Raw genomic sequence first — 21,502 nt, 5'->3', positions numbered from 1 at the left:
TAATAAACTGCCATAATACAGTTTAAGATAAGAAAACAGGAGAGAATTTGAGTAAGTACACACTCCTAATATCTAGGAGACATGGAAAACTGCAAGGAATAGTGAGAAAAGCAAGCAGTCCCCAAAGCTCCTAACAACTTAACAAGCCAGGTTTTTAATGGCTTTGTGTGTTAATAAAAATGAATTACAGAAAAGCTGTAGTGTGAGTTCCCCAGGATTAGACACAGAAATGGAGAACGAATTCAACAAGTGAGGACAAAAAAAACCTTCAGCTGGGGTTCTCTCTCTTCGTGTGACCCGGAGAATCTGTCCTCGTTGAGAGCAAGGCAACTGGTCTTCCCCCATGGGTCCTCCAATACATCAGCAGAGCTAACGTAGGTTGCATTATCTGCCCCCTCCACAGCCCTGCCTCCTTTAACTCAAACTGGCCCAGCTCCAAGACACAAGGAGTACTGGCAGGAGCACACATGCAGTCACACTTATGCACGTATGGTATGCGTGAAGAATTCTTTTTAGTTGGACAAGCTAGAGTCTACAGAAATTTCATGTGAATTAGCACAATATTATCCCTGTAATGAGGTGGAAAAAAAGAAGCCACAGCTTTCAGTAGAGCTCAGTATATCCCTGTTCTGCATCACATACTTCATCAGACCTGGGAAACTGTCTGCAGTTCTGGACAACAAAATAGAAACTTCAATTATTTCTTGTTTTTATCGTACAATAAATTATCCGATAAATTTACTATTCTTTTCTCCTCTTACACAATATGGGTGGAAAGTTGGATGAAAAACTGCTGCTTACTTAATTTACAGAGAAAATCCTGCCGTGTCAGATTGACTGGAGAGGAATCAGTGTAGGTTTGTGCTTGGGAGACCAGCAAAAAAAGATTTCCACAGTTTTGAGGAAACACCCTTTATTGTAGAGAAGTTTGTATACACAGATGCGATGTATTTACAACCAGGTTTTCTCAAACAGATGACTATTTAAAATCCTTCACAAATCTGTCAAGAATGAAAGAAAACGAAGCTCAGAAGCCCAACCAGCCAGCCCAACCCCCTAAATTCAGATTAATTCCCAAAGATAACTGCAATGAGATCATTACACATGGAGTTATTCTGAAGGAAGCAACGGGACTGTGACAGAGATCAATGGATGGACTTCAGGGTTGGTTCAGTCAAAAGCATTGCTTAGTTTGAACTCAGAGTGAATGAACCACAAAGTAAGATGCCAAGAGGCAGATTGGGACGTGCTTTTTCCCAGGGGTGTGGAAAAGACAGGCAGAAAGAGCTTGTGACCCTTCCTTCCATGGCCTCTGCAAGGACTTGTCATGGTGAGAACCTCTGTGAAAAGAAGTTGTCGGTCCTGTGTTCCCCTGGAAAGGTCTTTTCCAGAAAAAGGCAGGAAAAGCTCCACTCTTCTTCAGTCTGCAGGATGGAGTCAATGCACTGCATGCAAGAACAGACGTCCTCCCTGGGAAGGGTGTGGGTGCACGTGCCAGCCCAGCCACGGGAGAGATGGCCCCTTGGATTCTTCTGGTGCCCCTCCAAACCACCCCTCAGCTCTGCACTGCAATTTTCCTCTGTGCAGTGGCATCAGCCTTGCTTCAGCCTGCTTAATCACCCCAAATGCAGAGGAGGCACCACAGGGGGGAGCGGTGAGAGGTAGAGATAGACATTGTATTTCCTTGTCCTGATCCTTTTCAGTTAAAAGTAGCATCTTCGTCAGCAACAAAAAGTTACATGTGCAGGAGGCACTTCTCGGGGGAAGAAAAAAAAATACCTCACGCAAGCATTCGTGGATGGATGAGTCCCATGAGGAAGATTCTCAGCATAACCAGTTCGGTTATAAAAGGAATCTGAAATCCTCATGCTGATGTATACGAGAAACACGCTAAACGTATATGCTAATGCTCCAGGAAGGTACATGCATAAGTTTCCCATAGGCTGGGAACATATATCTTGGAATCTGCATAATTTACTTCACACCCAGCAGAACACTGCGATATTTACAGGCACATTCCAATGGGAAAACATTTGCATATCGAGTGTGAAAGATGCAGCTTTGCCACCTAACCGTGAGACTTTAAAAACAGGGAGTTTGTGACCTCAAAATGCTATTTGAGAAGTTTCTGGAGAGAAAAATGGTGTATAGGCAGGAAAAGAAAATTACCAGAAGTTGGTAAGAAGTTGTTTGTTTTTGTTTTGTTTTGTTTTGACCATTAGAATAGTTACAGGCTGGGACTGAGTCGTTGTAGACCACAGGTTCTGGCTTGTTACACATCACAGAGTGCTTTGTCTACTCTGGTTTCCCATACTTATTTTTCCCCATTAAATTGGTTTCTTACTAGCCAGGTTGATGAGAATAGTACGTAACTTTCATTCTTCTTGCAATCATCACTATTCATATGAGTAAGTATGCTTACTCATAGATTTTTGCAGAACAGGAATGAAGCTGAATGTCACTTTTTGGATTTGGTCTGTATTCTGAAGGTCAAAGTGGGCATCTGAGAAACGCATTTGTAATTCTTTGGAAGTTTTATAAATTAAAAAAAAAAAAAAAAAAAAAGCACATTACACTCTGAACCTGACTGAGAATGCCAAGTTCTCTATCCTGTAGCACTGCATGTCAGATGTGGACAAAGCTATTCAGCAACTACTGTAACCTTATCGCTACCCAGAATTGTTCTGAAACTAGTTCAGCACACTACTGTAGTTGCAGCAAATTATTAAAACTATCTACAGAATTTTAATCATACAATTTAGGTTTCAATATGTCAGCAAAACAGCAACGTATAACCCATAGAGGTTATACCCTGGAAGTGAAATTATCAAACTATTGCTCCAGTGTCTGAAAGTAAAGCTATCCTCCCTAGGTACATAGCGCACTCTCACTTATGCTGACACATAAGGTGGTGGTGGATCTTTAGCAGCTCCATTCACAGGATCATCATATGGTGGCAACAACACCTGCAGGAAAGGAAAAAAAAAAAGGTTATATTTTCTAAAAAGAAGCCAGCTGATAAAAATTACAAGGGAAAAAAAAAGTCCTTGTGCTAAAAAATAACAAAAAAGAATTATCAGGAGCTGATTAGTTAGAAAATGAAACGGTATTAGTCTAAAGTTCCTCCTTTTCAATTTATATGTTGGTTTTCATTATGAAGGAAAATATTTCTTCTCATTCTTATTGACTCCAGTGACAGATTGATTTCAGCCAAAGGCCACTGCTTGCTGGTACCCGAATTTCTTCAATCTGATGGTGACAGTAGCTACTTATTCCACAGCTGTCCTCTGTCTAGAGTGCTTAAACCATTTCTCTTGGAGGAGTGCTCAAGCTGCTAAACCAGAGTGAGGAATGTCCCCCAAACCTCTCTTTCTGAGCTCTCACTAGAATAGCTAAGAGTTACTTTGGAATGACAAGAAGGAAAGAAAATAGAGAACAAATTACCAATGTCTAAATAAATCCCCAGTTTTGTGCTTTAGGGGCTCTCAGCTGTGAGAGGGAAGACATACATTACCATAAGCTCTTGAGTAAATACTTAAACATCTGATAGAAATTAGGACAGCTTTAATCATATATCATCCCCATTCATGGGAGGCCAGGCAGCTTCCTAGGACATAGGAGGTGCAAGTTCAGGCCACACAGGGCAGAGGAGGGATTTGAACCAAGGCTTCTACTTCTTTAAGCCAGCATGCTAGCTATCATGCCATTTCTTAGAGTCACCAGCACTGACATTAAATAGCTTGCATGTGAGAAGGTGAAAGAGCACTTGGTTTGTGAATCCCAGCAGGGACTGAGAGTAAAACGGATGTCTAAATGAAGAATGAGTGTGCATTCCCTAAAACCTATCAATAGCATGTAAAAATATCAGCTGTGGTGCATTGGCAGAGATACTTTATGCAGCTGAAAATCAATTATTCACAATGGAGTTTCCAGATATATGAACATCACTTCTTGGTCATTAAAGGGCACATGAAGCTGAATGTCTAAACATGCATAGGGAAAACCCTGACACCATTAAAATTGATGGGAGTTTTGCCATGAGAGGATTTCACCAGTTTTTAAAGAAGTTGATAATACATTTTCTGTGAAGAAACATCCGTGGTCATCTGTTTTGGACATCAGCCACGACATAATAAAATCAGTGGGAATCTTTCTATAGATTTAAATAGGCTTTGGATCAGTCCTTTGTAGAACGGTTCCAGGGGTGATTCACATTGTCCTTACGTGAGTTTACAAACATGCACTGTGTGTTCTAGTACATCTGTGCACATGTTTGTTGGATTACAAAACAGATACCTTCGCATCTTCAGCCCTTAATCAAAAAAGTTTCATCATTTAGAAAAGGAAATTGTCAGTGTTGTTGCCCTTTATGAATACCATACATTTGAGCTTGTAAATGTAACACATGATGCACACATCCACTACAAAATATAAAAAGCTCTGTATTAAAAAGCATTTAATAAGCATTTAATAAATGGTGTCAACAATTAAGTGTAAACAACTTAAGGCAGAATACTTATCTAGTGAAATTAGAACAACATATAGAACTTTATATAAATGTTGTGATAAAAAATCATAAATTCATGTTACAATGTAACCTCAGTAAATCACATTGCTAGAACATGTAAACTGTGAAGAACATTAAAACTGAGATCCTATCCTTGGTGCCGATCACTAGTTTAATAGTTTTCTAGGGTCTCTAGTAAAATCCTCGTGTTTCTGAAAAAAGCATTAGTTTCTCAAACGTATTGAAACACATTCATTAGTTGTATATAAAACAATATAATTAGTAATTAAATCTAATCCACAGATGACTAAAAATGAATTAAGTTCACTTTGTGATGATTTAGCTTTCTTTTTGCATTCTTGTAATGCTCAGCCCCAAACTGTTGTCTATTCCTTTTAGGTTCAGAGTCCATTTCATCAGGCATAATGTGAATGACAGCAGACTCAATCCAAAAAGCTGTCCATTTCCCAAGTCTACCAGTTGATTAATAAAGAACAATACCTCTCCCTGTGCTCTGATCCTCTCTCTTTTAGATCAATGAATCCTAAAACTACTGTGGCTACATCAATATTACTACTTCAGCACTGTGGTTACTGTCATTTGCAACAGGTCTCCTGAAGGATTTGCTGATACGAGTGAGCTTCTTGGCTGCCTTCACTCTTGTGTGAAACAAAATCCTTCAGGTAGGAGAAGAGCCTCCTCGTGAGGCTCTTACCATGCTCTGGGGAGGTGAATGCTCTGCTTTGCTCCATGGACCCCAAAATCATATGTGGGTCAATGACCCCAAGGAGCCCCAGAAAACGCTTTCTGACTTCCCAACAGTTCCACAAGAAGAGAGGGAAAATAGGAGTATGTAGAGGAGACATTCTGGAGAAGCCATTGGTAATATGCTAAGGCATATGGACTTCTGTTGGAAAATTCAAGGTGTGTGAGGTATGAATTGGGGAGGTCACTAAAGAGGTCCGTACGTTTCACAATAAATTGTCTACAGCAAAAGGCTAAAGAGTGTTTTCAAACTTCTGTAAGGTCTAGGGTCACTTTATTGCTGGCAAGGGTTATTATTGCTGGTGAATAATTCCATCAGCGATGAGTTTACAGGCTTACTCCCCACTCATTTTTGTGTTCAAATATTGGAATACTCTCATCATCCATTTCCTTGACATGAACAGAATTGTGAGCTGTAAAAACCAATGAGTGCAGAATAAGCAGTATTCAAAATTACTACCTTTGCCTAGCAGCGTTTGAGTTAGACAAAGAAAATATGGACTGGTTTTCTTTCAGTGTGTGTGTTTTTTTTTTTTTTTTTACTGTTACTTAATCATTCGTCAACTCTAAGTATAAATAGTCATCATTCAGCTTCCAAGACAATTTTAATAACTCTTAAAACACTATAATTATAAATCTTGCAACTCTGCCTGTAAGACTACATTTTCTTTGTTTTTGACAGGAACAGTTTCAAGCCATTACTTCCCTTAATAATTTTTCTGTCCTTTCAGTTAAGTCCATTTTGGCCAAAGGGAGAAAGATAAGAGCTGAATTATCTCAGCTTTTAACTGTTTACTGTTAAAACAGTTAACCACCTAGAAAAATCTCAAGAAAAAGAGAATTCCATTAGAATTTTAATGGATGAATTTACACCAAAGTGGCTGAGATGAAAATCTGGATGATGGTATTTTTCTCATCTCTTGTCTTAATTTTAAACCTCAGCATGGTTTAATGGAAGCAGATAAGTTCCCTAGACATTAAACTGCTTAATTATTCTGGCAAAAGATTAAGCTCTCAAGAGACTTAAAATGGAAGCCAGTCACTGAGCCAAAGGGTGAATTCAGAAGCTGGAAAAGTAGACAGAAACTCACTATTCAGTTTTATCTGAGAACCTAAATAGAATGGATGCAGTCTAAAATAATTAATGAATGTCAAAAATACTTTAGGTCCATGGTATCCCCAGGGCAGAATATGCACTAAAACAACTGAAGCATTTTGCTTCCTGGGCACTACATTAGAGCATTTTCTTGTTTGTTTGTTGTGAATTGAGAAAAATGTATGTTTGTTCCCCTGAATGCTCTGGGACTAATGCTCACAGAGTGTTTGAGATTGTCACTTGAAAGTCATTATAAAGAGTAAAGACAAATGGCCCTGATTTTATGAAACACAGTGATTTCTGTGAAGCGAAATTCTGGGGTTTTATGGCTAGACCAGCTAACACGTTTGGAAGATTAGGGTCCAGTCCTATAGGATGCCTAAAATCCAAAGGACAGAAGTTCCCAACTTCTTTCACAACCCCTAAAGCAGTATTTAAAAACTATGGATGATTGTAATATCATCCTTTAATATGCATCCAAAAAATGAGCTGACATTACTTGCTGTTTGTATAATGTTTAGTGATAAAAAGCATTGCCCAGAGACTGTGAGATCAGATGTCTAGGGGCTCCCAAACCAAGATGGTTTGAATCCACATTGCCCATCTCTTATATGAATGCCTCAGACACAAGGTTATCAGGCAGGTTGGAAGGCCATTTTCCACACTTCTGTTGTCATAGCAAAGCCAAGTGTGCAATAAACCATTGGGAAGGAGAGAAAATAAGAGAAAGTGTGGCTCCATAACCCCATAGTTAGTGCTTAAGTGGGACAGAGAGTCCTGGGTGCTGTGCTTTGCTCCCAATACCATTTAAGCATTTTGTGATAAGCAGTCTTGTATAATACACAGGAATAATCCAGAACTGACCCATAAGAAATCCTGGTCCTGACTTAGCTGGTGTCATCCAACTTATTTGGATAATTGTATTACATAAGCTTCTCTCTATTTTAAAGTGCAAGATAAAGAATGACCTTGTCTGGAAGAAATAATTACCATATAAGTTTCCCACTAGCTATAACATTCAGTTAGTATAAGCATATGTCATTTCTTATTTTTTACATCCTGGTTAATCTGTTTTTGAGTGGAAGTTCTTAAAGTTATTGCTTAGAAATATGCCTAAAAAGAAACACACGCAAATACTTGTATATTCAAATAATTCAGAATTAATCTTGGCCCAAAGTTGTTGTTTTCTGGGGGGGTTGGGGGGGGTTGCATCATTTCAATAATCCTTCTATATTTTGTGTAGCTGTTTCCCCATTTAGCAGAATTTCCAGTAGAAATTTTTCTTTCTTCAGCATATGTGCAAGTTCTCTCATATTGCTGCATGTATTCCTGTTTGAACTCAAGATCTTAGATATGTTTGGTGTCTAGTACATTTCTACAGGACAAAATGTGCTTAGTCCCGTGTGAGTAAACTTAAATATCTGATGAATTGATTATTTCTGCATTCCTGAGGACCTGACCCAAGACTCACTGAACTTAACAGCAATCTTGCTGTGTCTTCAGAGAGCTTTGAATAACATTTTCCCACAGCCATTTGTACTCTTCACAGAGTGCAATGGTACAATTGTCACAAAACAGCTTCTGGTTTGAACAATATTTTGGCTGGCAGCAGCTATGTGAGGCTTTGTGAGTTCCCATGGCAAAACACCTTGTTGATTTCTTGTTAGAAACAAACATTGTTAGAGACAGTTCTAAAATATATTTTTTCCTGACAATTCCTAGCACAGAAATGTACTTGATAATGCCAAAAAAAGCCATAGATTAAAAATTTCTATGGTGTGTGCTGATGGTGGTAGTCAGCATTCAAGATGTTTTCTCAAACTTCAGCTTGGAGATGCATCAGCCCTTAAATCTCCTGTCTGTAAATTCAGGATTATAAATTATAGAATAGATTTGAAAAACAAAACAAACAAACAAAACAAAACAAAACAAAACAAAAACATCAAAAAAACCCACATCCTATGCATCAATCAGGTTGGATTAAAAAAAATGTAAAAAACACAGATTTACTGTATAATAATTTAAATTCATTATTTTACATGTGAAATACAGAGGAGTGAGCTGCTGCCGAGTGTTTGAGAACTCTTCCTTCAGCCAAGACCCATCCCTGCTTCTTAAAGTGAGAAACATGTTCTGGGACCAGCCTTATGAATGCTCTGTACTTCAACAACTGTGCTGTGAAACACAAGAGTATCACTTCATGAATTTGGGAGGGATACATGCTTGAACTCTAGCACTTCATAAACAAGTGATCATCTTTGTGTTCTCTATAACCTTGGTGAGCATTTCCAAGGTGCAGCAACTTCCAGCTTTACTATGAGAGTTCATGGAGCAATGTGAACACGTTGCAGGGGGTCGCAGCAAACACCACCTGAGAGTTTCTTCAATAAAAGCTCCAGACCTTCACACTGAAGGACTTCACACTACATCAATACACAATATATAAAGAGGGACAGATGACAATGAATGATTGAGTAGGATTAGGGTCATCACTACTGCAATTCAGTCCTGGTCCTGTCTCTGACATTTTGAGTTTTAACAAATCGTTTGACTTGGTTGCAGAACGATTTCACATTTGTAAAACAGGCACATTATTTGAAACATCCTGAAAAGTGTTCCAGACCTAAAGACAGATTTAAAACTCTCTTGGGTGAAACTTGCATATGACTGTGTGAAACATGGACTAAATTGTGGAAATACTTACAAAATAAATGTATATTTGCTAAATATTTGACCTATGCCTGGAAATGTTTACCCCACACTCTCCACCACAGCTATGTGTGCAGTACTTCTCTTTCTCCTGCAGAAGGGACATTTGCATCCCAGACACCCAGACCATTGCCAGGAATCCCTACAGGAGGCCCATGCAGATATGCAGAGAGGAAAGAGAGAGAGGGCAAAAGGAGCCTTTTCTCTCATGCAGCTGATGTACGAAGTGTCAATGAGTACAGGCCTTTCTTTACTTAAAAAGGGAGGGAAAGTAACCACAAAGTGATGGAGAGTATGGCAGAGCCAGGGCAGGAATCACCGGAGTGTTGCTGGACCAAGTCATGGGTAAAAGTGCTGAACCACAGGAATTTCCTCGTCCGGGAACTTCTGCCCAACATGCAGCGCCGGTGTGCTGATGGGAGGAGTGCTGGCACAGCTGCAGGCTGAAATAAAGAGCTACTGAAGGTCTCCTCTGCTGCAACTAGCCATTTTTCCCCTTTCTTTCCAAATCCAGGATAAAATTTCTCCTCAATGTTGCACAGGGCTAATGCATCAGGTTCAGGGACAGCTTGATTGCAATATGAAGCCTCAAGCCACACAAGCCTAGTTGCAAAAGTCCTCTGTTCTGGGTTCTTTTTATCTCAATAATCCCAGCATGAGACCCAGCACCTACTTGTACCGACAGATGCAAGGCATGATAAATGTACAGGTGTTACTGTTGTGTGGTCTGGAGTGGGTTTCACAGCGTGCAATCACATTCTCTAACTCCATGCTTACTTCTCTGTTCTCCTGTCATTCACCCGACCAAGAGGAGAGGGATTTCCTTCCACAGCTGCGGTGCCGTGAGAAGCCATTAACCACAACCTAAACCACGTTCAGCTGCAGTGGAGCGAGCAGACATCCTACAAACAGCTCTGAAGGGAAGGCTGCTGACATGACCTGTCGGGTTCAAGGTAATCCCAACAGCCCTCTCCTCATGTTGGAGACAAATATTATGAAGGTCACCGGGGGAAAGCAGATTTCTGTGTGCAATTCTGATTGCTTCACTCTGCACACAGAAAAGGATGAGAATGATTCTCTCTTTGCAATGTTTTCCTGTCAAGTTGGCAATGTGTACTTTTTTGTTTCTTTCTTTCTTTGCTTTGTTTTTGAGAAGTCAGATGACAGAGGAAAATGTAAAATTAAAATGGGTTAACATAAACTTTTAGGGTGATTATTAGCATACCTAGCAGATTTGGGTGAAAATACAACTGGATGGACAATCTGGCCTGGAAGAACAATGGATTACACACACCGAGATTGTCAAGAGAGAGAGAGAGACTGAATCAGGAAGTATTAAAACAAAACCCATTAAGAATTCAGAGAAAAGCCTTTTAACCCATGAGCACGAAGACACGCTTTATGCTGACTCTATGAAAAGACTGACAGCCTTCTGGTGAAGAGCGAGCTTTTTCCTCAGAGTGGAGAACCAGGGAAAATACGAGTAATTCTAAGGCAAGAAGCAATTATTAAATGTTTCATGCAGGGTAAGAACTGGAGAAAGAAGTAGGGCTTAGCTTTTTAGGTGCAGCTGAGCATGTACATGTATGGACAGCTCTGCTGGATTAGGTGAGAGGTCCATGCAGACCACAGCGATTAGTGGTGGATGTTGAAGAAAGAGAAGAGCAAGAGGTCTTAATAAAAGAAATTTCTTAAATAAAAGAAATTTCTTAATAAAAGAGATGAAGACGGAGCAAGCCTATATGGACAGGTCATGACTGGCAAGGTCAAGACCAGGCAAGTTAGAGAAGCAAGAGGGGTGCTGAGGAGGGAGCTGACCTCCATCTGAATGAAGCTTTCTCCATGCTCAAGAGAGGACCAGGCACTTTCTCCCACTTGATCTGTATTAGCTATGTTCTTCCAGATGAGATCAACAGCCCTGTGGAAGCAATTCTTTTTCTCTGCTGCTTAGAAATATCTGCTTTCAAGGTGGCTGTTTACAGTGTAAATGGCTGCCCTGGTCACATGAGTGCAATCAAAGGAACTGTTTTTGAAGAAGTTAAGAGAGCAATGTTTACAAAAAAACCTTCCCATCTGCCTTTTTCTCCTTCCCCTATCCCCAGTTAAAAAAGCCCTGGATATAGGACCAGAGCTTCATATCAGAACCAAATAGTATTTAATATCAAATAGGAAATGTTTTTCTTTGCTTTATTGACAGCTGCATTTGCTTGAAAAGTTTGCCCCAAACATGCTAGTTAATTACAATTTGTTTAAGTGTTTCATGATTTGTTATTTGTCAAATAAATCCCAGGAAACCTTCCCCCCGACACGGACAGGAAGTTTGTATGCTTATATGTGTGCATTTCCATTAGAAACCACAATAGAATGATTACAGATGGACTAACTGGAAGCAGAATAGCTCTGAGATAATTCATAATTCCATTCAGACAAAAAGGCCTCAATGCTGAAAAATCATCTGTACAGAGTTAGAGTTGGATTTTTTTTTTTCCTTTCTCAAAACTGCTTATTTATTCCATGCCACCAGCTCTCTAAGACACTGTTTCAGCTACTTTACATGCATTTATGGATTTCTGTAACGAAGCAGCACAATGTTTTCAGTGCTACAGATAGATGAATAAATGTATATATTACTAGGACACAGCAATATTTAGGCAGATTGTGATTGCTCTTGCGTGGGAAGAAAATTGGATTGAGGAAACTATTGTCTTTTTTCATCGTGCGCAACCTCATAAAAGTCATCCAGAATAATGGTGTAATTACCCTCCCCATTCAAAGGCATGGAGTGGTAGTTCACCTCAGGCCACAAAAGCCTTTCCTACATATTGGCCAGCCCTCTTCTGCTGCACCTCCTGTCGTGCATCATGATCGTGTGTGGACAGAGCACATCCTTCACGCTTTCAAAATGGGCATTTGCTGGATGAATATATGATTCCTAAGGGGTACTTGACTGCACGTCACCAGTACTGATGACTTGGAGAAGTATATTACAACTCTGTGTACCAAATGGTTGGTCTGTTGTCCTGAGCGCAGAGACTGTGAGAGCACACTAATCTTTTGATGGACTTTTTAATTACTAACCTGCATCTCCAACCTTGTCTCCTCTTATAATTACATTTTGCTGCCACTCAAGAGTTAAAAAGACGGGAACCTATAAATAGCTCACACAGGGCAGCCAAATTGTTTAATAGAAATGGTCATCTCGTGGGAGATATTCTTGCTTTACAAATACTGCTGGAAAGGCTTCCATTTTATCTTCATCTCACCAGATGGACCATTTTTCCCTCCCTATCTGCCCAGGGATGTGGGGTGATTGAACACTGGTCTTTGGCACCACAACAGAGAGATGGACCAACTGTAAAATTTGGGGGTAGAAATCTCATCATAACATTTGGGGGCAGTAAGATATGGGACTTTGAGATGCCTAGTTCTGTCTTCCATAAATATTTTTCACTAATTACTATTTTAATACAAAAAAATATATTTATATATTGCACAGCGCATTTAGGCATTTCCTAGTGAAAGCTGAAAGAAAATCCTTGTTTATAACAGAATTATTGCAATGCTGTGTTAAAACTACAAAGCAGTGGTGTCATGAAAGGTGATGAACTGACAGCTTGAGGGAAAAACCGTATGTTTATGTGGAAATCTGTTAATGTTAGTAAATCACATTTGTAAAGCACCTGTCAAACAGAAGCTCTCATCATTTTTTGCACATCTAAATTTGGCACACAACTGACAGCTCAGCCTTGTTCTTTCCACAGTTAAGGAGGGTTTGTCACGGAGTTCAATTAAAGCAGACCTCGCTTTTCTCACTGCTCATAAGACAGAGGACTGAGACCGTAAGTGCTGTGCAGCTCAGGGCAGGCTGCAGTGGAGGAAGTCTTATGTCCATCAAGAGTCCTGAGGGAGGCTTGGGAAGAAAGCAGTTGCTCTACTGGAAGCTATCGCCTTTGTGGAAAACGAAGGCAGACTGGAAGAACGGTCCAGAAATCACCAGAAGCTAACAACTGCAGGAAGTCAGCCTTCTGGATTGTTGTCACACCCTCGGCAAAACAACTGCAGCTGCTTGTACTCCTCCGTGACACGGTGCTGAGCACCGCCTCAGTGCAATCTCTAAGAGAACAATGCCACCTACTGAACTGCCGGCAACGGCAGCTCCCTCCCACCCAAGTTACAGAGGATGTTATTTCTGCATCCACACAGCTTAGGGTGCTGGGTGAGTTTTGGCACAGAGGTTCAGGTCTAAAATATGTGGGACATGCAAGGAGTTGCTCCTCCACTTGGCAATGGCCAGACTCGCGCTGTACAAGGGGGTGTGATGCAAAGGCTGAGCTAATTTTAAAGATGAAAGGCAGCTTAGCAGAGGAGCAGGGCTTCCAGCATGGGCCAGCTCTGTGGCTATACAGCCACAGCATGGCTGACTGCTGCCAGGGCTTGGCATCTCACATCCTGCTGCACTTCCTGGTCTGCACAACACTGCTGGGGTGGATTCAGGCTTCCCCCCTTCTTCATCGCACAGTGTAACTACAATGCGAGCCTGTCCTGGAAAACTCACACAGGGCTCAGCTTGTACACCCGTATATCCTTGGCAATAAGGATTTAAGCTGTCATCAGCTTTTGCCGCACTGATACATATCCTCAGAATTATACCTAAGACTTCAACTCATTTTTTCAAGCCCACAAAACAGCAGCCGCCAGATGGTAATGAATTGAGCCTGTTAGGAAAAAAAAAAAAAAAAAAAGGGTCTGTAAAGAAACTCTGCAACTTTATAAAGACTCTATTTTTCCCTACATTGCAACACTCCTAATTAGTGAATTGAAAAAGATTTGGAAGATTCAAATTACACATCTCTATGTTATGTCTTTTCTTTTTAAATTCAATTATGAACAGTGAAAACAGATTTATCTCTTTCTATTTCAAACTTCTTACTGATTTTCACGTGTTAGAGTAATTCCAGTATTTGAGCTCTTAGAGCTGCAAACAGCACTAGATTTTTTTTTTATTATTTTTTATTTTTTAATTACACTGGGGAAAATAGATAAACATGTATTTTGATTTCTAATTCAACTTGTAAGTAAATGTAAGTGTGAGTGTAATGACTGTAATGACAAGTGAAAATGTTCTGGAAACCTTATTTTTAATCTTTAGAGGGCATTTGCCCCAAATTGACACCATTAATAGCCTGTCTGAGCAGCACAGCTGGCTTCTAACATCAGCCAGTAAGTGATAGGTGAGACCTGTAACAAAAACTGTGATTAGCAAATAGCCCAAAGAAGCAGAGCAAGCAGGCAGCAAGAAGCAATTTTGACCTCAGGGAATGCTGGAATTTAAGAGAAAATCCTTGCATAAACAAGGAAGCAGTGGAAGAAAGAGCTGTGTATAGACGATAGGAAGATGGAAAAGGTGGAAAAAAAAAAGAAGCAGCAGCAACAAAATCTCTTCATTAAGATTAAAGGACAACTGACAAAGGATGAGACTTCACTGCAGGTAGAAAGTGAAGTGCTAGAGCAGCTGTATAGCTGTTTGTTGGCAGAAGCAGATTGTTAGGATACTTTTCTGCAACTCGGAATCAATTAGAAGAGGAAGCGCACGCACACATGAGAAAGACGTGAATGCTGGCATCCACGTGGGACTTGAGCCCTTTGAAGATTCTCTGATTGAAGACATTGCTGTGGGAATGTACAATTCAAGCTCATAAGAGCCATTCTGCAGAGAAACAGATCCAGCCCTTAAACAACACTTCCAGATCACATGCAGACTATTACTCGTGGCTACTAATTAATAACCACCTTTACTTCAAGTGCTCGGTAGTTCTGCTTATATGCTGTGTTTTTTGTTTCTTTTTCCTTGCCTCTGCTTCTTCTTCCTCTTCTCTGCCTCCTGTTTTTACCTGCTTTCCCTCTTGCAGGTTTTATCAGACAGTTTCCACCAGGGAAGGTGGGAACTCCTCTGCCTGCACGCAGCTGGAGGCTCCGAGAAGGGCTCAGAGAGTGAGTCATGGCAGCGGTATTCATTTGTGGTGTGTGCTCACTGTAAAGTATGCTCATGGTTACTACTCAGTGGAAAAAGATGCCTCTGATGTAGTGGCCCAGCCATAACGGTATGCATACAAACCACCATGCAAGACCAACTCCTTGGTGAGCATTGCCAACTTTCTAGGCATTTTATGCTGCATTATGGAAAATACCTTTAAAGCAGGAATTTTCTCAAAGGTACCTTGAACTCAGACACGTACTCTCTCAAACCTGGCTCAGTATTTGGAAATCACAGGTCCCAAAGAGCCTATCAGAAACAAGAACTCTTGGGCATGGTTTGTCTGCCTCTGGGCTCCGTCTCACACTTCTGTCTGTTTAATTGGCAAGAGTCTAAGGATCCTTCTCTCCTTCTGTACACAAACTAATCACCCTCCACACATGCAGAATAAGACAATAACACAAAGAGTGGCTCTTTCAACCTCACCAAAGAATATTCCTGCCTCTGCTCAGAGGAATCATCCAGCAGGAATGAAAGACTGAACTCTGCACTTCTCAAACAAGTTCCTATTGCTTTGAGAAAGGGAAAACAAACAAAAGAAGAGTGTTGGCAGATTAATTTCAAACTACATGGTTGATGTCATATCCACAAAAGAACTGTATCTGTGCTGAAGACGAAACCAAAAACGAATAACTTACCAAATAACTTATTAACCATTGCAGATAAATGTATGTCAGATAGGATCCGTTAGAGCAATTTGGTAAAGTACGTAAGAATCTAAATCCCAATTTGAGGAGAGATTTACGGCTTTACATTTTATCCTCACTGGCAGCATGACCAGGTTGGCTTCCACTGGTTGGCTATGGTGAGTGTTATAAATAAAATAATGAAATTCCCCGGTTGTCCAAGAGCACAAAGGAGCCATTCCTCCTATGGAGAACAAACTTTGTCTAACTTTGGGTAATCCTCCACACTCATAACTTGGCAATTTTTCCAAATCGGACAGTCATTTCCAGGGTACTGCAGTCACAGTTTAAATCAGTGTAGAAGACTGATCTTCATCCATGGAGTGCTCGAAGCAGTTGGCAGGAAAAAGTGATCCCAGATTGGGAAAGTAGAAAAAGCAACCTTCAGGTTACCATGGTTTGTTGCGTGGGAGCCACCTTACTGCCATCTTTTACAGTACTGGAATAAAGCTTAGAGGGGTGAGATGATAACGTATTCTTGAGCAACCCTGAGGCTGTTGTGACTAACGTACAGAGCTGGATCTCCAGGTCGTGCCATTACCAACCCATGGGGCATAACAGGGCCATGTCTTCCCATCGGCTGGGGTCCAGGCTGTTGTACCGCCCAGCACCCTGCGGTCCCCCCACCCCATAACACACACTGTTCATGGAGCCAACCTGGGTGCACTGCTCTGGTGTCAAACTTAGATCAGGGGCCACAGAAGGAGGATGTTTCACCTCACAGGGGTAACGTGAGCATCCCATTCACAGCCAGCAGTGGGGAGGAGGCTCATTTGTTCCAGACGGCACGCTTGCAAAAAGTATGGCTTAAACCACTTACAATGAGTGACAAAAATCAGATTATCTGGTAGCTAATAACTATAGCTATCAGGTTACTTACAGTACAGATCTACAAGTGTTATTTATAAGAAACAGTTTCGTCAGGGAGAACTAACTGGAAATTTCTGTGCTGTGAATTTTCCCACCAAACTAGTCCACACTGAAATTATTCTTATGTGTTTTAGTGGCATGAGAATTGGACAGTAAGAAGGAAGGGAAGGAGACAACTGGAATTTTTAAAAATAATGTATCCCTGCAGTGAGGATCTCAGAAGGACTGTGGGAGAAGAAGGTAGAGCATATGCAGGGGAGTGCTGGTGACAAGGACTGGCAGAGCAGTTCTGTGTGAGGGCAGACAAGACAAAAGCTTGTCTCTTGGAAGGCAACACCTGTAGTTTTCCACCACGAGGCCAGCTGAGAAGATGAAGGAGTATTGCTGTTGAGACCTATGCACTCTCGACATGAATTCAGATTCTTGATGGGCTTGCTCTTAGATAGAAACGGAGTAACTCATTGTGAGACCCACCAAGGACTTCCAAACGCACAGAGCCAAGGAGCAAGTAAGTAACAAGAAGCAGGCCCACGCAACTGTGCTTAAGGAATTGCCCGTTCTTCTAATCACGTTTGGATGTGATGTGCAGGTGTGCTTATGCACTTTGCCAGTGGTAAATTAAGAAATGCAGTAAAACAAAAGATAATCTGGTTATTATTTTCAGAACAACATGCTGGATTGGAGAGCCACTTAAATAAAATCACGGATTCTTGCTCTTTTGAACCAAACACTGTTGTTCTATATTAAAGATGTTTCCTCCTTTTCTAAGAAAGGGACCTGTAATCCAAGCATCTCAGAAGGGTTCACAGCTGCTGCACCCAGAAAGTAACTATGGACCCTTTTTACCTTTTGTACCACGACATCCCAGCTAGTATGGATCTGATTTTTTTTTCTCAAGAAAATCTCAGTCATGAATTTTATATTTCCATTTAAATTTGAATTTAGATATATTTTCAAGCAGGTAAAACAGGCAACTCCCTATTCAAACATCAGAAGAGGGAAAATAATTATCCTTATGAAGCTATAAGTAAATTCATATTTATCTGCCAATGGAACATCCAAGAATTTGATTTTGCCAAGATTTGAATAGACCAGAGAATAAATAAGAATAAATATAGTAGCTGACACATCTTCTCTTGCAACAGGCATGGGTGTCCCTTCAAAATGTGGCACACAGCAGTCATCAAGCAATCATAACACAAGTGTGATTCGAGTAATTTTCTATGGCAATTTGTCTGTAATTGTAGTTATTAGAGAACATGGATTTACCCATTTTTTTTCCATTTTCAGGATTAATCCTGTTGGTACATAGAATTTTGAATTCAAGGATGAGTTTGCTGACGATTTGTTATTGATCTCTTACTGACACTTATTTTCCCTGAGTGCAAATTACAATAGAAATAAGGTACATGTCCTTTTTAACATATTTTTCAAAGACAGCTCTCCCCAAATTTGTTGTAAGGCACAGTAATACAATGTTTGTAGCAGTAAATTTCTTAGCTTCATTGAACATATTGATGTAACTGCAGGGAGATTTTGAATTTCTAATCATCCTAATATATAAGCCAGATCTTTCAAATTTGACAGTAAACAAACCCGTGCTCCAGTCCATATCTGAACTCCATACTAAATAGAATCGTAGTATCGTTCAGGTTGGAAAAGACCTCTAAGATCATTTGGTCCAACCTTTAACCTAGTACTAAAGTCCACATCTAAGCCATGCTACGAAGTTCTACATCTACACGTTTCTTGAAGACCTCCTGGGACGGTGACTCAACCACTTCCCTGGGCAGCCTGTTCCAATGCCACACAACCCTTTCAGTGAAGAAATTTCTCCTAATATCCAACCTAAGCCTCCCCTGGCTCAACTTGAGGCAAATCTTCCTCATCTTATCACTCGGTGCTTGGGAGAAGAGCCTGATCCCCACCTCATTACAACCTCCTTTAAAGTAATTGTAAAGTACAGTAAGGTCTCCCCTGAGCCTCTTTTTCTCCAAACTAAACAACCCCAGTTCCCTCAGCTGCTCCTCAAAAGACTTGTTCTCCAGACCCTTCACCAGCTTTCTTGTCCTTCTTTGGACATGCTCCAGCACCTCGATGTCCTTCTTGTACTGAGGGGCCCAAAACTGAACACAGTACTCGAGGTGCGGCCTCACCAGAGCTGAGTACAGAGGGACAATCACTTCCCTAGACCTGCTGGCCACACTATTCCTGACACAAGCCAGGATGCTGTTGGCCTTCTTGTCCACCTGAGCACACTGCTGGCTCATATTCAGCCAGATATCGACCATCATCCCCAGATCCTTTTCCTCTGCACAGCTTTCCAGCCACTCTTCCCCCAGCCTGTAGTGTTGCACGGGGTTGTTGTGCCCCAGGTGCAGGATCTGGCACTTGGCCTTGTTGAACCTCATACAGTTGGCCTGTATGAAGTACCAAATGTTTTTGGTAATGCCATGTTTAGCAACTGAAAACTTCATAACTTAAAAAAAAATCTTGGGTGCAGCGTATAGATGAGAGGCATTACTTGCACATTGTATATAGCACAAGGGATACTAGGAAATAATAGCTGGGACCTGATCTCTAGATTTTAGAAGTATCAGGATATATTTAAACCTAGTTACACTAAAATGTAGCTATTATGCCCAGTCCCATATTTAAGCCCAGATTTTTACTTCCATTTGTATGGATTGCTATTCTTTTAGCTAGTGCTAGTGACAAGTATGTATAAAAAAAAATCCCTGAATACAAGAATATGCCCTACAGTTAGGACCTACAGCTCTGTTGGAATTCAGGCAGCAGGTTTGATTCTAAAAATGATACATTTCTTTTGAAGTAGAGGGCAGAGATTGACCCACATTTTTTCAGAGACTTGTAGTTTGTAATTAAAAAGCACGTTGGGGTGAAGAGCCTTGCCAAAAGAAGTTTCCTATCATCAAACCCTTGATTTCATACATAAATACACTAGAGTGTTGGGGGAATGTTATACAATTCAGCAGACAGCAGTGACCTATCAGAACATTTCAAATTTTTATGAGGCTTACTCAAGAATCCTAAACTCTCAAAGGTCCTCAGCACTCAACTTTCTAAGTCCTATTCTTCCACGCTTCGTTTCCAAACCACTTTTTTTCCAATTGTGATGAGTTTACTTTTTAAAAATTACGTGAACAGAGATTTTTGATGATCTCTTTCAGCCTATGCATTGTGAAAAAAAAAAAATCTTTTTCAGTCCTCAGATTGAGGGGTGAAGGGAGGGAAAAACAATCTTCTGATTCAAAGCACAGGAGAATGAAGATTTAACCCTACAAACTCTGTTGTTCCTTGCTGAAGCTTAGCAAAGAGCATAAGAAAGAAGGGCTGCTCAGGAGTACATCAGCTCCTCCATCACATCCCTGAGTGCAGGGTGCTGGCAGGTGGCCATGGAGTTTGTCAGGGAAAGATGTGCAAGAGGTGAAATGTGACTGCATCACCTGGAGGTGAAGGAACTCATCCTGGCTGGAGAGAAGCACTCAGACACAGCTTTTCATGAGGCTTGCCTCCATCCCGAGTAACGCGTTCAAAAACCAGACTGTTAGTGACTCTCCCTTCCTGCCTCTCTGGCAGGGCCCGAGAAACTCTTCTCCAGCGGCATTGCTCCTGAGCCTTTCTGTACTCCTGAACCAGAATTTTGTGGTGAAGAAGATGGTTAGCTGAGAAATTCCCACACAGCGCTTTCTACAGGACCTGATCTAACATCATCCCATTGAACTTACAAGGAATGAACAAATACGTTGTAGCTGAAAGCAACAGATTCTGGCCATGTTCACATGAAGAGAATGTAAATACTGGGGAAGGAAAATAAGTCCAATGGTCAGGGCACTAGCCAGGGACACACAGCCTTTCTCAAAACCTGCCTGTGCGGTAGCTGTCTTTTAAGATCAAGATAAGCAAAGTCAAATTAAACTCTCAATGCAAGAATACGCCATATGTAAAACAGGGTGAAAGGGCTTCCTTTCCCCACAGAAACACTCACAAGAAATTTAAAGATGAGGAGGCAGCTCAGATTACTTTGGTAATTAAACACATAATTTCATAGTGAATGCAAAAGTACTGAGATAAATTCTCATAGCCACGCATGTCTAAAAACCGAAGTCTTCTGCTCTGTAAAGGAAGCAGTGGAGATTGTGTTTTTAACCCATGTCTTAAAAAGCCTTGGTAAATTTAGTTTCCTAGATGGCTCAGCTGACATTCTCCCACTGCCAAGCCTGCCAGTGCTGTGGTTTGTGTAGTTAGCAATGGTTGAAAATGAGTTACAACAACCTACACACTGAAAAAAAGAGCTATCAAAATTATTTCACATAAAACTCATGTTTTTACTCAAAGTAGATTCCGGTTAAGAAAATAGTAATATGTCTTAGCTTTCAATAAACCCATTTTTTTATACTTAAATGTCCCGTTTGCCAGCCCTGATCGTAGCCTGTAAAACTTCCTATGCTTCTCTTAGAGCTAGAGATCATGTGAGAATTACAGCTTTCATGTGAAAGCAGTTTTTTAGCCCTTGAATCCACACAGGAGTCACTCATTCTCATGGTTTTAAGTTGCTGGTCTAATGTCTCAACATGTGGAGACCACCCATGCTTCTGGAAAACCTCAGGTGGGCAGTCCTGAAATTTTACCCAAATGATCCCAAGAACCACGATCATGCTGCTGTCATTCGGTTATATAAATTACGTAAAGACATAATTTACATAAACTTGTTCCATAAACCAGTGGTGTCACCCAGGGACTGATTTGGCACACTGCCCTCAATGTGGGGCAGCTCCACAGAGATCACTGCAAGCAGAACTAGCTCTTTCCAT

The 21,502-nt window shown here is 40.8% G+C and overlaps 1 protein-coding gene across 1 annotated transcript in view; it reads right to left on the bottom strand.

Annotated features, from left to right (window-relative positions):
• Nucleotides 1-995: 995 nt before the first annotated feature.
• LAPTM4B (lysosomal protein transmembrane 4 beta) overlaps nt 996-21,502 on the bottom strand; it is a 60,729-nt gene continuing 40,222 nt past the window's right edge. Inside the window, 1 exon segment of the mRNA XM_035546128.2 lies at nt 996-2,966. Within this exon segment, the coding sequence (XP_035402021.2) occupies nt 2,892-2,966 (75 nt within the window). The 3' untranslated portion in view covers nt 996-2,891.

Source organism: Cygnus atratus, chromosome 2, assembly GCF_013377495.2.
Source record: "Cygnus atratus isolate AKBS03 ecotype Queensland, Australia chromosome 2, CAtr_DNAZoo_HiC_assembly, whole genome shotgun sequence".
NCBI classification, from domain to species: Eukaryota; Metazoa; Chordata; class Aves; order Anseriformes; family Anatidae; genus Cygnus; species Cygnus atratus.
Note: the sequence above shows the minus strand (reverse complement) of the source record. Positions and strands in the feature narration are given on the sequence as shown.